We start from the raw sequence: 15,442 nt of genomic DNA, 5'->3' as shown, positions 1-15,442 counted from the left end.
ATGTTATATCAATCAGCAGAACATGAATTTGTTGTTAGCTGTTGCCATTACCTATCTGGAGATGTGATAGCTCTTCCACTGGGCTATTGCAATCTTCTAGCACAAGCAACCACTGTCACTCACGGAGTTAACAAGGCTACTTCCTTAATGACAAAAGAAAATATTCACATTTCTGTAGTCGCTGCCAATGGGTGGAGAAATGAGCTAGAGAGACTTGCATTCTCTATTTTTTTTTTAAAGTGATGAACACAAAGAGCAATTGTATTGCAAACTTGTCAAAAATTTGAACTTAAAGATTTTAAATAAGTATCTTAAGAGATGAAGTTTGATATATCCCAGGATGGCCTTTCAAAGATGGCCTTGAATCTCTCTGTTTCCACCTCCTAAGTATTGAAACTTTATTGCCCCCAAAATAGTTTGAATCATTTTTTTTCACATACTGAACTTAATTTTTCCCTTTTTATGCAGTTCCTACTAAAGGTCATATTGAAACAAGTAGTTCTGAGAGTCAAGGCTCAATCACAAAATCAGACACAAAAACTCAAAAGAAGGGAAGAAGCAGTGGTAAGTATAAATATTCCAGGTACTCTTTATTCTATGTTAGGCTTTTCAGGTGGTCCTTTTTATTTTTTTGTTTCATGAATGTACATATAAGCATATAGTTACTAACATCTTAACCCTTTACTAAAATGCTGATTCCCTAACTTAAGAAAGAATTAACACTAGAACTATGGAGCTCATGCTGGCCTTGAACTTTAATTTCCTGCCCCATCTTTCCAAGCTGAACTTTTGACTCTACAATGTGCTAACTATTGAAACCAATAACAGATAACTTCCCACTGTAGTATCTTTCATACTTCCAGTGTGTCTCTGGACTTATAAAGAATATGGCCATAACAGAATTTGACCAAGGTTGTTCTTTCATGGTGGAATCATAGTCAGAACATGAAAACATCATATGACCCAGCAACTGTCCTAAAACAGACACACACACACACACACACACACACACACACACACACACAAATTCCTAGAGATTGTGGTTTTCCTGACATGGCCAGTGGTTGCCTTCTTGTAGCTTGGCTCCAGTCACAGTTACTATTCAGATAAGCAAGTTAAATACAAATGCAGAGCCAAAATGCATAAGGAGTTATCTAGAAAGCTTTGTTGGACCTCTAGGGGTCCTCCTGTTTATGGGCCCCATTATAGGAAAGCCCCTCTGCTAACATGACGGGTTGGTCTCAAGAAACATGCCAGTATCAAGGAAATAGGTGTATATATCTGAGTAATCACATCCGCACTGAGACCTCTTTTATGTGTTGAGTCATTAGAAGCTTGGCAATTTTCCTCTAGAATCCAGAGTCTAGAGTATCATGCCATGATTTGAGAGATCAGATCCAGGAATTTGATTTGTATTGGAGAAGTGTTTATTAAATCTTTCTGTCCTGATAAGCATAGCATAGGTAGGAAATTATAGAGTATCTAGTCCTTTGGTAATATCCTTGTCAGGTCCACTTATGTGATACCTCAAGATGGTAGAAGGCTAGTCCTCCCTCTCAAATAGAATATTTAGATATTCTACTGTAGACTTATCACTGATGAGGGAGCTTTCCAACTGCATTGTGGAAGAATATTAGTGGTGACAACAGCTCAATCAACATAAAGTGCCCTTGGACATCTTTGTGAAAAAAAAGTATGAAAAAGGACATTGGAGATGTCATTTTTGCATATTAGTTTCTCTCTACTTGGGAGACAGCCACAGTGTTCATGACAGGACACAATGTCATGGATCACAGGTACTCAGGGTTGTACAGCATTAAGCCATATGATCATAACAAGGCAAAGATTTCTGTGTGTACAAATATTCTTGTTACTGGGAGGAAGAGAACTTTGACAATACTTGCTTCATTAATCTAAGTCATGACAAGAGCTCTATTTTTCTCCCTATGATATTGTTTTGGGAAACAGATGTGACATATAAACTGGGGATTTCTATATTACAAGCCCAACTTAAAACAAAAATTACATAAAACAATCTTTGGGGGACGTAAAGCTGAGTGTAAGGTGGGGCTTGAAATGAAAGTATTTTTGCTACCTTGCCAAGTAACTAGGGCCAGTGCATCTTGCGGAACCCTTACTTTGATCATCCAGGTCCTCTTACCATCTTTAGGTCACTGTGGGTCCACTGATCAAACAGTACTGTCTTAATGGTAACTGTTTTTCCATTCTGTATGAGGATATTACAGTCTACCAGCTAACATAGTCTTAGAGAGGATTTTTTTTTTCCTAGCTAGGTAAGCACTTGCAAGATGCCTCAGTGGGTAAAGGCATGTAAGGTCCCCATGTAAGTTAAATGGAAATGCCACATATTTGTATAACTTCCATACTCATATGCGCACACACACACACACACACACTCACACACACACGCACACACACACACTCACACACACACTCACACACACACACATACATACATACACAACAGCAATCAGTAAAGTTATTTTAGCTAGGTAACCAGTGAATTTGGCAGGAACAAAACTAGAAATCAGAGTCTGAGTATAGATCTTGACATTTTTGTTCCCACTCTACCATGACTTGGCAGAAGCCTGCCGTGTCTCCACAAAGGATGTGCCTATCATTTTCCCCAGTACATAGACTATCATGCAAGACCAGAATGGCAAAAATGGTAGCCAGCAAGGAAGTTGAGAGTCTCAATTGTCCATCTCTCTTTGTGCAGTGTACTTGCCAAGGTTCTGAGGAAAATTGTCACTGTCAGACACTGAATCAACAAGGCTACTTCATTATCACAGAAGGAAATATTCATGTTTCTCTAGTCTCTGCAAATGAATGGTGAAATGACCTGGAGTGACTCGCATTTTCTATTAATTTTTTAAAATAATGAACACAAAGGGCAAACTTAGAAATTTGAACTTATGGATTTTACACAGGTGGTTTGGAGAGTAAGTTTGATATATCCCAAGCTGGCCTTTCAAAGACGTACTTGAATCCCCAGTGTCCACCTCCTGAGTACTGAGATTCTAGGCATGTACCCCACACAAATTTTCAAACTTTTTTTTTAATATATTGAACTAAATGTACTTGTTTTATGCACTTACTGTTTTAGATGCTGATAGAGCACTTAGACCTGAGAGTCAAGGTTCGATCTCAAAAGCAGTCACAGGAATAAAGAAAGAAAGAGCTAAAAGAGAAAAGACCAGTGGTAAGGATAATATTCCAGTAATATTCCAGGTACTTTTCGTCTACCTTAGGTTCTTCAGGTGCTCTTTCATTTTTCTTCATGAATCTGCATGTAAGCATATAGTTACAAAAATCTTATTTCTGTACTAAGATGCTGATTCCCTAACTTATGAAAGAATTAATACTAGAACTATGTAGCTTAGGCTGGCCTTATACTTGAAATCCCCTGCCTCATCCTTCCAAGCAAAAGTTTTGGCTCTAAGATTATTTAATAGCTGCTAAATACAGTAACACTTCAGTCCCAGTAGCGGATAGCTTCCCATACTAGTGTTTTTCAAAGTTTCGGTGTGTCTATGTAGTTTTGTGGTAGCTCAAAAGACTATGCCCATAGTAGAATTTGACCAAGGTTTTTCCCTTTTGGAGACATCAGTGGCAGAACATGAAATCATCATCTTACCTGCTAGCTACCTTGCAATGCACATACACACACACACACACACACACACACACACACACACACACACACAGAGCTTCTAGAACTTGTGGTTTCACTGACCTTTCAAGTGGTGGATTTCTGGAAACCACTGTATCCAGTCACAAATATAGATACTATTATGATAAGCAAGTTAAATACAAATGAGGACCCAAAGCACCTAAGGGGTTATCTTGTTAGGAGCTTCAGGAGTCCTCTTATTTATGGCATCTAGTATAGGAAAGACTCTCAGCTAATCTGACAAGTTGGTCTCAAGAAACATCCTGGTATCAAGGAAATGAGTGTAGATATATGAGTAATCCCATCCACAATCTACTGCTTTTATGTCTTGAGTCATTAGAATTGGAAGCTTAGCTATTTCCTCTAGGCTCTAGAGTCTAAGGTATTAGCCATGCCTTCAGAGATCAGAACCATAGATTTGACTTGGGTTCTAGAGGTGTTTAATAAATCTGTCTATACTAGGAAGCATAGTATAGGTAGGAAAAATAGATTATTTAGTCATTCAGTGACATCCTTGCTAGGGTCCATTTATGAGATAACATCAATATGATAGAAGGCTGATCCTTCCTCTCGAATAGAATATTTAGATGTTCTGCTTGTAGACTTGTCACTGATGGTAGAGCTTTTCAACAACACTGTGGAAGGATATTAGTTGTGACAATAACTCATTCCACATAAAGTTAAAGGTCTTGGACATCTATGTGGGAAAAATTATGAAAAAGGACACTGCAAATATCAATTCTGCATATTAGTTTCTCTCTACTTGGATGACAGCCATAGTGTTTATGGCAGAACACAGTGTCATGGGTCATAGGTACTCAGGTTTATATAACACAGAACCATGTGATCATGACAAGGCCAAGAACTCTGTGTACACAAATAGTACTTACTTTGACAATGTTTGCTTCATTAATCTAAGTCATAACAACAGCTTTATTTTTCTCCCTATGAAGTTTTTTTTGGGGGGGGGGTAATAAATGTAACAGATAAACTGGAGATCTATATTACATACCCAACTTAAAACAAAAACTTAAATAAAACAATCCTTTGGGGCCTTAAGGCTGAGTGTAAGGTAAGGCTTGAAATGAAAGTATCTCTAGGTCACTTTGTCACGTAAGTAGGCCCAGAGAATCTTGTGGATCCTGTATCTAGATCATCCAGGTATAGGGTCCACTTACCATCACTGTGTATCCTCTGATCAAACAGTGCTTACTTAATGGCAACTGGTTTTCCATTCTGTGTCCTGTAAGATGGGGATATTACAGTCTACCAGCTAGCACAGTCTTAGAGAGGAGTTTATTCTAGCTAGGTAAGCACTTGCAAAATGCCTCAGTGGGTAAAGGTATGTAAGGTTCCCATGTAGTTAAATGGAAATGCCACAAATTTGTATGACTTCCATAATCATATGCACACACATATGTACATACACAATAACAATAATCAGTAAAGTTAGTTTAGCCAGGTAACCAGTAAAGGGGGCAAGTACAAAAGTAGAAATCAGAGTATGAATATAGATCTTGATATTTTTGTTCTCACTCTACCATGACCTGGGAGAAGCCTACAGTGTCTCTGCAAAGGATAGACCTATCATTTTCCCCAGTACATAGACCTTCACATAAGACCAAAATGATACCTAGCAAGGAAGTAGAGAGTTTCAGATGTTCCTCCCTTTTTTGTGTAGTGTAGCAGGCAAAGCTCTGAGGAAAGCTGCATACTGATAAATCCATACTGTGACATTCCTCTTCCTAAGGTAAACAGAACCTCCTTTCTTACTATGGAGGATAGTTGGCCAGCTTCCTAAGGTTTCTGAATGGCTATGCAACATAATCCTCAGGACTTCCTCATAAAAGCACAAGTCTTAGAAACTCGCTTTCCTACATTCATACTTATTATAGTCAGTAACTACCCCTGGTGAAGCCCAGGATGCAAAACCCTAAACACCTAAGGAAAAACTCACCGTATTTAAGACCTTTCTTAGAGTCCAGTGGTTGCAGGTCTTTTTGAGTATATAGACATTTTCTTCAGCAAATCTGAAGTGAAAAGAGGTTACCTTTCCAGTCAAATTTGAAAAGCTTGCAAATGCCCAGCAGGGCCTGCCAGCACAGTTTGAGGCTACTGTTGTAACTAGCGATTGGAACAGCCTCCCTTATGAGAGTATTAGAATCAGTCACAACTATCCAATAATGTTTCTTCTAGAAAGGCTTTGGCACCTACCACTACTTTTTTCTTGAGGTGTCTTATACTATTTATTTTTCTGATCTGGAAGTATAGTTGTCATAACTTTATCACACAGAATACTGAGGCATAAGACCCAGAGGCGCAGGGCTGTAGGTAAGTCAGCCAGTGCGGACCTTTAGAACCTTTGTTGGACACGTTTGTGTAGCAGTTGAGAATAACAAGGGTTTCACACACAAGTACTTGGGCATCTGGCCAGGATCTATTTCTTCTAGGAAATCTAGCTAGTGAAGGCCATACAGTAGCACAGGACTTTAAGCACTCTGATGTTCAAGATGACTCGCCTATGACCTGTGTTCATGCCAGCTGAGCTCAGAAGAGTTAGACTCTAAGACCCAGGGCTTGCTCAGTGTTCTCAGGGGACAGACCAAGATGACATCCACAATGAAAGTACATGATTCACACATGATGTCTCAGGATGGCTAAAGTATGTTCATAAATTTTGACTGTTTTTGTGTTGGTTTTTAAAGACAACAAACCAGTCTCAAGGTAACAATCAACCATAACTTACTTGCTGCATTATGAAAATCCTTCCTAGATTGCCCTTTTCCCCCAGACTAGGCCCTAACAAGGGATAGACACAGCACAGAATGCTGCATACAAGCAAGGGTACATGGTGTGGGTCTCAATCCCAGAGGCCTTAATCAAAGGCCCTTTTGGTTTTTGGCTTATGAAGCCAAGATAGCTAGAACTCCAAGTCTCACCACCATGATCAGACAGTTTAGAATTGCTTATCTTGTGCTACTGAAGCAGCAATATAGACTAAAGGACTTCAAGATTATTTTATAACTGCCCACCCCAGTCCACAGTACAGGATTATATTCAATATTATATGCTTTTTGCTTTTTCCTTTAATACTTTAATTATATTGTTTTCTGTTTTCATCTTTGATCTCATATTCTTATTGATTTAATTTTATCTCCCAATTATAAAGAACTTGAACTTCCCCCAATGCGAAAATTCATTGAAAAATGTACTTAAAAGAATTTCACTACTTGTCCAACCCTGGCCTCTCATTTTGTAGGAGACTATCACTATCACTCCTCCTCTACGTCCTGAGATGGTTTTGTAAGGATAGACATTCTAGCTGGGCAAATGTTGCTGGTCTGGATGCCTATCACCTAAAAAGCAAGGACAGGAAAACTAAGAGTTCAAAGCCATCATGGACAGCTTAAAACCTGTCTCAAAGTAAAAAGTAAAAAGAAGGTTGTGGAATGTAGCTTGGTTGTCCCATGGTTGCCTCATAGGAACAAAGCTCTAGGTTTAACTCTACTGCCACAAATGTAAATAAGTAGCCATTTCTCTTTCTTCATTTTTTAGTTCTTCATCTTCCTAAACCCAAAGATAGTGTGCACATTTTCTCCGTAACAGGCTTTTTTTCCTGGACATTAGATATGTGCAATTTTATTTCTGTTTTATGAATACACATTGGCCTAAAGTATAGAGATGTTAGATATGAATATAGACTCAATACCTAGAAATGTAAAATAAAGCTTCAACACACGATCACTAAATACAGTCTCATAATTTTGTTATATTGGCTCCTGTATTAATTTACCTATGACTATCAAAATGAGAGAAAATTCCACTGTACAGTTAGTATAACTTTGAAATCTAAAGAACTAAAAATGACTGTATTTTCTAATAAGAAGTAAAACATATTTTTTTCATGCAGGTACAAAGGAAGTGCCAGACAACATCCTTGAACATCAAGAGTCAGGATTAAAATTTGGAATTCAGGCAAAGAAGCTAAAGATAGTCAAATCTGAAAATAGTAAGTATAAAAAGTATAGTTAACTTTAAATTTAAAGCATTAATCTTAGAAAATAATTTTCTTTAGTTCATAAATATACACATAAGCATATAGCTTATAAATATTCTATAACTTTGACATAAAGTATGAATTATCAGAATGATTAGAGAAACATGGTGATCTGGATTTGTTGGACCTTTCTGTTCTTAAGGCCTCCTCCTGGCAGACTTGTGGGCTTGGTGTTCGCCAAGACCCAGTGACTGTTCGACTGTTGCTTCCAGGTGTCCATTTTCTACAATCACAAGAAATTGTGGATTCAAGCCCAGTGGGTACTATTTCATGATCCTTGGCATAGATTCCAACTGTCAATCAGTGGGTCTGCTAAAACAGAAAAGAAAAGTACATCAGAGGCTCAGGAGAAGGGCTGCCTAAGGAGGGTATACTGGTTAGTTTTAGGCAACATGACATTGGCTAGTTTTATGTTAACTTGACATATGGTGGGGTTAACTGAGAAAGTGTGTCCATAAGATCAGGCTGTAAGGCATTTTCTTTGTAAGTGAATGAGTAAGTATAGTCATACCTGGTCCTGGGTTCTACAAGAAAGCAGGCTGAGCAAGCCATGGGTAGTAAGCCAGTAAGCAGCACCACCCCTCCATGGCCTCTGTATCAGATTCTGTTTCCAGGTTCCTGCCCTGTTTGAGTTTCTGTCCTGACTTCATTCAGTGATGGACTACAATATGGAAGTGTAAGCCAAATAAAACCTTTCTTCCCAAACTAGCTTTTGGTCATAGTGTTTCATTATAGTAACAGTAAGCCTAACTAGAACAGAAGGTCTCCAGGGCTTCCTGTCTGTCATCCAGATGGATGAGCCCTCTAGCTGATGGAGGCCATGTAAATGCTCCAGAGGCCAAAGAGTTCCAGAGGCTGTCATTTGCTACGACACTTGGCAGATGCTTTCTTTGCTGTGAAATTACCTATTTATTTCCTAATTTCCCCCCAGACTTTCACCTGTTAGGTCTCTGTCTCTGGCCTGCCTTGTGTGGTCCACCTGTGTTCTATTAAGGCCCCAGTCTTCCCTGGCATGGCCTGTGTCTAGTCCCAGAGAAAGATATGCTCAGAATCATGGGAGTCTGCTATTTCTCAAGAGTGCTACTTTTCCTGGGCCAGCCCCTTTGGAAAGCGGTAACTCTTCCTAAATATGGCAATTATCTGTGTGGACAGGATGCTGACAAAGGTACTTGCATTCATCACCATCTTACCTGCTGCCTTCAGTGTCAGGCAATGCCAGGGCCAGCAGAAACACTGAAGGGTCAAGCTGCCAATGAGCAATTGTTACCAAACACCCAAGACCAGCTGGTAAACATGGCTTCCTTAAGCCAGAAACAAAAGCAGGAAATTCTTATTCTGCAGACAAGTGATAGTGTTTCTGAGGTGCGAACATGCTCAGCAGGGTGTGGACCAACTGCAGCAGTTCTCAGGGGCCACTGGGTAGGCAGTTATGGCATTTAAACTACTTCAGGTCTGACAAGGACCCATTCAATACTGGCTACTGTGACAGTGAACAAGCGTAGGTGTTGGAGAGACACTCACAGAGCAAAACCCAGACACTATCATGTTTCCCCATGATTCACATGTTGGTGGCTCAGGGAGTAATGTTACCTGCAAATCACCATCCAAAAAACACTGGTGAAAGTCTTCCTTCCCTTTGCGCCTCAAACTTTAGCTCTGATTCAGGGTCTTAACAGGTGAGAAGAACACTGGCCATCATGTAGCCTTATTTTTATTTGTTGTTTATTTAACTTAAGCCAAGGGTTTGGGTAAAACTTAGCAGGGTTCATGGATTTGTTTCAGAATTCATTGGGAGAAGAAACTGTGTTTGTATTAATCTTGAACACATCCACAAGGAGGACCTTAGGGAGCTTTCTTTAAACACAGAGGGGAAATGACTCAGAGGCAAATAGTCACCCATACCATTTTATCTACCATGTACCCTATGTATGCTTATAAACATGTATACATTTGATTAGATACTGACTAAATATAACAGATCCTCAAACAATTTCTTGTACTGGAAAACACAGATGTTCTTAAATATTTGTCAGGGACAAACAATGCTTGGTAAATGTGTGTTTTTATCAGTTGGTCTATGATTAGATCTCAGTCTAAAGTATAATGAACGAACCTGGGGAAATCAGAGACTGATATAAAACATTTGATGCCTAGAAATAAAAAAAATATGAAACTTTAATATACATTAAATCTGTTATAGGAGTTTTAGCACATCTTATCACCGTCTTTCTAAGTTTATAAAATGGTAAAATATTTTTACGTATGTATCAATTTAAAATCTGGATGCTTCGTAAATCTGTTTTTCTTTTTTTAAAGATTTATTTATTATTTTAAATGAGGACACAGTAGCTGTCTTCAGACACCCCAGAAGAGGGCATCAGATCTCATTACGGGTGGTTGTGAGCCACCATGTGGTTGCTGGGATTTGAACTCACGACCTTTGGAAGAGCAGTCTGTGCTCTTACCCGCTGAGCCATCTCACCTGCCCCATAAATCTGTTTTTCTAATAAGTGATTAAATTTCTCTTTTAATATAGTTCACAGTGAAGAATCAGATGTTAAGCTGGAGGATCAAACGGTACCATCAAGTTCCCAAGTCCAGTTAAAGAAGAAAAAGTCTTTGGGAGGAGATGTATTTACTAGTGAGTATAAGGACACTAGTTATCCTATATTATTCTGAATTAAACCAATTAGAACTTTTGTTTGATTTATAAATGTATATGTAAGTTTATACCTGATAGAAGGGTCTGTACTTTAAACATAACACTTGAGCATTGCCAACCTGGCTCAAAATCAAAAACATAGTCAATATTTTTACTACAGCCAGTATAATAGTATAGTATAATATAGTATAGTATATGATTATGGTTCATGAATACCAAGGAAGTAATGGGTAAATCATTTTGGGAACAGTGAGTGTGTCCAGGTGTCTCCAGTCCCTGTCTTCCTCCAATGAAAATTTCCTACCAGACTCCAGTCAGCAGATGGTGGCTGATATGTCATTGAAAGGGCAAATATAGGTCTAGGAAGAGGTCAATGAGGGTAGTCAGCTGAAGGGCCCATGGTATCATATTGTTTGTGGCTTACCCAGAGTTGAGGAGTCCTTATGGTAACTAGGAATATGGGTACTATCTGACCTCCTCTCTGGCTGGAATGTGGGTGCAGCAATAGCTGTATTGTCCTATCAATTGCTCTTATTACTTTTACTTGAGAGGTAGGAAGGGCCAACTATATACAGTCATCTTTTTGGAAGTGAAACACCATAATACTTACAGAACACACATGAGAATTTCACACACCAGAAATTCCTTGTATCTTTCAGAAAATAGTGGTCCCAGTCACATGCCATGTGTGGAAGAGAACATGATTCTTTTTGGTCTGTTCCCCTATCTAAGCCTAATTAGATGATCCTATCAATACAGCAGTGCTTCCTCAGACATGGATTTTAAAAGAGTATAATCTATGCAATTGTTACAACATCAGGGACCCAGTGGAAAGGTTCAATCTTTGTGTTGTGTCCCCTTCACAAAGCTAGCCAACAAGTATGATTAGGATGTCAGACGATGAATACTAAGCTCCTCTATCCTATACTTATCACTGTCAGCATGTCAGGTTGACTCTGATGTTCAGGCTTAATGGGCCCTCATCAATGAGAATCTGGGTGCTCGAAGTCTTGCACTTGGGCTGGATGTACCTGGGGCTTTATTTTTCAGCAATGATGAAAAATCATGCTTGCTTTCTTCCTTGGACAAGTGAAGATGTTTTTCATGTGACAGTAACCGAGTGCAGAACATGAGAACTCCTTTCCTGTGGATAGTTCCACCAGAGCATGTGTACACTAGTAGAGGCCACAACAATGGGGATTTTTAGTGGTATGAAGGGGATTTACCAAGTGAAGAATGTAAAGGCTCACTCTTTTGCTTGCCTCAGAACAAAACTAGAAAGAATGACCTAGTTCCCTCCCACTCTCATGGTAGGAACTGTGGGTTGCTGTAATTTGTGAAAAGTGAAAGGTCTGGATAAAAGTAGGAATCAGTACTATAGAACACCTTGTATTAACTACTTTCTTCATCGAGAAAACAAAACACTCAGGTCTCAGGATCAACTGAAAAAGATTCCTCTAAGTCTGTCAAATATGGACACTGATGCCTTCTGGCAAACACACACACACATACACACACAAACACACACACACACAAACACACATACATATACACACACATATACACACACATATACACAAACATACACACAAACACAAACACAGACAAATACACACAAATATACACAAACACAAACACAGACAAATACACACATATACACATACAAACACACACACATACATACACAAACACACACAAACACACACACAAACATACACACATACACACACAAAAACATACACACAAACACACAAACACACATACATATACACACACAAACACACACATATACACATACACAAACATGTACATACACACACATAAACACACACACACATGCATACAAATACAAACACACAAAAACACACACACAAACACATACACACACACAAACACACACACACACATAAACACACACAAACACACACACAGATGGATCATCATTTGGCCTTCATGTTTAATGGAGAAGCCATCCATCTCCTAGATTCACACAAGGTTGTTTTTAATAGCACCAAGTTCTCTTTCTAAGGCGACTCACATAAAAAATACATAATTAATGCATTCAGTGTCAAACAGATGATCAAATGACATTTTCAGGTCTATTTTTGGTGGAAACTGGTCCATGTTTGCTATCTGAGCAGCCATTTCCCATGCTGCAAAATTGACCAACTAAAGATTTGAGTTGTCATATGAGTAACATGACTCCAGAGTAAGTTTGTTTGAGCTTGCTAAGCAGCATAATCAAAGCAAGTAAACCAATAAGATCTTTAAGTCTGGTTAATAATCTTGCCATCTCTTGCTGTTTTCTGCTCTCCTCTTGTGTAGTAGAGAGACCATTCAGGCTTCTATTATTTCTTTAAGGGGAGTTCAGTGAGAATTTCTGCATTCTTGTGGCACTTGTGGGACACATTGACATGGGAGTGGAGTAACACACTAAGCCCCTTGGTGTCTCACTGTGATAACTAAGATGTAAACATGCTCCCAAGACATTTCAGTATCCCCTTAGTGTGAATTGTGGGAGTTTTGAAGATTTTGTTTCCCTAAAAAGCTTCATTTGCTAACCTTCTTGCTGCATGCATGGTTACAGAAAATTATTAGTTCTTAAGTTGGTCAGTTAAAATGATAAGCCTGACTAAAAGTAACCATTAAGCATTTACTTGCGTCCTACCACAAAATACATGAAAGTATAAATTGAAAAAGGATCAGACTCTACCAGGGTTCATTTTTACTCACAGAGTGATAATGACTGTGGTGGAAGAAGTCCCTCTTAGTGGAGTGAACCCTAAACTCATGGCTCCTGCTCTTTCACAACCCCAGATTACTGCTAGGAGGGAGAGAGAGGGAAATGATGAATCAGAAAAGAGAAAGGCTTTACTTTTCAAACATTGTTGATTGACAAGTAATTGTTGTGTGTATTTTGTGGGAACAATGTGATATTTTGAGATGTTTGTGATCATATTATATAATTAAATCAAGCTAATTCATTGCCCATCAACAGTGCCTTCCCAACAAACTGGCCCATACTGAGACACTTGAACAATACAATGTTTCTGCCAAAGCAACTTCTTCCACCAGGACTCTTGCTGATGAGCACATAGACTGTAACGCAGTCAGGACCCATTCAAACCAAATGTAGTCTATGGCTGAAACTTCCTCCGGGTCTGCAGTAGTCTAGTGTAGGGGCACAAAATTTGCCACTAACAGCCTTGGTAATGATCTATGATCAAGCCTGAAACTAGAATTTTATTCTGGAGTCACACTCCTCAGTATACATAAGCATGTGTGCACATAAACATTCATATACATCTTCTAACATACAAGTAAATGCATGTGCACAGTCATACTTGGAAGCTTTGAGTTTGAGGTCTAGTGAGATTGCTTAGTGGTTAAAGCACTTACCTACCATGAGAACCAGCGTTCAGATCCCCAGAATCCCCATAAAGTCTGAGTAAGCATGTAGACTATCCTGCCTTGGATATAGAAGACAGAGGATCCCTAGAGCCAGCTGTCTAACAAGACTAGCCATATTAGTGAGCTCTAAGAGACCCTATCTCAATAAATAAGGTAGAAGAGAAATCAAAAGCTATTCCTAGAAGCTTAGGCTTTCAATATGCATGCATACACATTCACACATGCATGCATTTATGAAGAGAGAGAGAGAGAAAGAGAGAGAGAGGGAGAGAGAGAGAGAGAGAGAAGAGAAACTGAATTTTCACAATGGTTTCTGTCCAGGCCTTCTTTTCAGGACTACCCTTTCCTTACTCCAAGTCTCATGTTCTGTTCTGTCCTGTTCTTTCTTTGACAGCAAGGGGCTAGATAAGATGCTGCTGAATTACTTGATGAGTACTTTTTCTCTTGAAGAGGTTCATTTCAATACATTTCTTTAGTTTTAACTCTGTCAAACTTCTATAACAAAAAATGTGTGCTTGCTAAGACTCATTCCTTGCTATAGTAGCAATGCTTCTCTTCAACGGAAGCATTTTCTTATATATTCTTTGAATTTTCATTCCATAAACACGAATGTTTCTTTTCTTGCATGTGGATTTGTCTCTTTTTTTTCTCTTGCCAAATTACATATTCAAACTTTATTTTAAAATTAACACTACTTCTAGAAACATGTTGATGTGTTTCCCATTGTCATCATCTTAAATTATATATTTAACATAAGCAATATCATAATTTGTACTGCAGCATAGGAGGTAGTAAGTGATATTTAATTATGTAATGGCTCCATGTACACAGTCAGTTGAGTTGGGGTTATTTTAAACCTGCAAGTAAAGGGACAATGAAAAACATTGTATAGGTGCGCTTTCATTATTTAGCATATTAATATATCAACTGTGTAAATTACTATGCAAATTAGAGATTATAGAATGTTCTTGATGCCTCAGAAGAACAATAGAAAACTGAGTCTTTGTCACAAATGTGCTCATAGATGTCCTTCTAGTAGCTTAATGGTAGTTTGCTTCTAACACTAACAGCGTGAGAGAAAATGCTGTTATATGAGAGTTGTAAAATTGGAATTCAGAGTTTACAGAATACGCTAGGTTTCCTATTGATTAGACCAGTGTGCATCCTTCTGTAGCTGATGCCACCCTCACACAGTAACGCTATGTACTCAAACATGAGGATGCAGGATTGAAAACTGAAGCACAACTTGATAAATTAAATACCTCTAGACAGAAAAAGGTTAATAGTATCATAAATAACTTTAATCACTTAAAATTAAACCCATGAGAAGTCTTTCTACTGGTTTTCTTTTCTTATGATTTGAATATTTATTTTATAGAAATTTATGAACTGCAGTATGCACTAGGATCTCTAAAGGAAAACAAGCCAAATGTTGTTGAAGTTTAAACTTCCTAACCATGACAGCTTCTTCCTCCATAGTCTCAGACAAGATTCACACAGGCAGCGTCAGAGTCATATTTTTCTCTCAAACAGTAGCTATTAATCCAATGCACCTCTCAGGAGATAGCTATATTTAGGCTGGCTTGCCCTTCCTTCAGTCTCTGCTCCATAGTTAATC

The 15,442-nt window shown here is 38.5% G+C and overlaps 1 protein-coding gene across 1 annotated transcript in view; it reads left to right on the top strand.

The window, feature by feature from the left end:
* The window catches only part of LOC116067896 (coiled-coil domain-containing protein 7-like), a 138,124-nt gene that overhangs the window by 42,551 nt on the left and 80,131 nt on the right, over window positions 1–15,442 (top strand). Inside the window, exons 10-13 of the mRNA XM_031336897.1 lie at window positions 469–564; window positions 3,128–3,223; window positions 7,605–7,703; window positions 10,288–10,392. Of these exons, the coding sequence (XP_031192757.1) occupies window positions 469–564; window positions 3,128–3,223; window positions 7,605–7,703; window positions 10,288–10,392 (396 nt within the window). The remainder of the gene's footprint in view (window positions 1–468; window positions 565–3,127; window positions 3,224–7,604; window positions 7,704–10,287; window positions 10,393–15,442) is intronic.

This window comes from Mastomys coucha, unplaced genomic scaffold, assembly GCF_008632895.1.
Source record: "Mastomys coucha isolate ucsf_1 unplaced genomic scaffold, UCSF_Mcou_1 pScaffold22, whole genome shotgun sequence".
NCBI classification, from domain to species: domain Eukaryota; kingdom Metazoa; phylum Chordata; class Mammalia; order Rodentia; family Muridae; genus Mastomys; species Mastomys coucha.
This window is presented reverse-complemented; position numbering and strand designations above follow the sequence as displayed.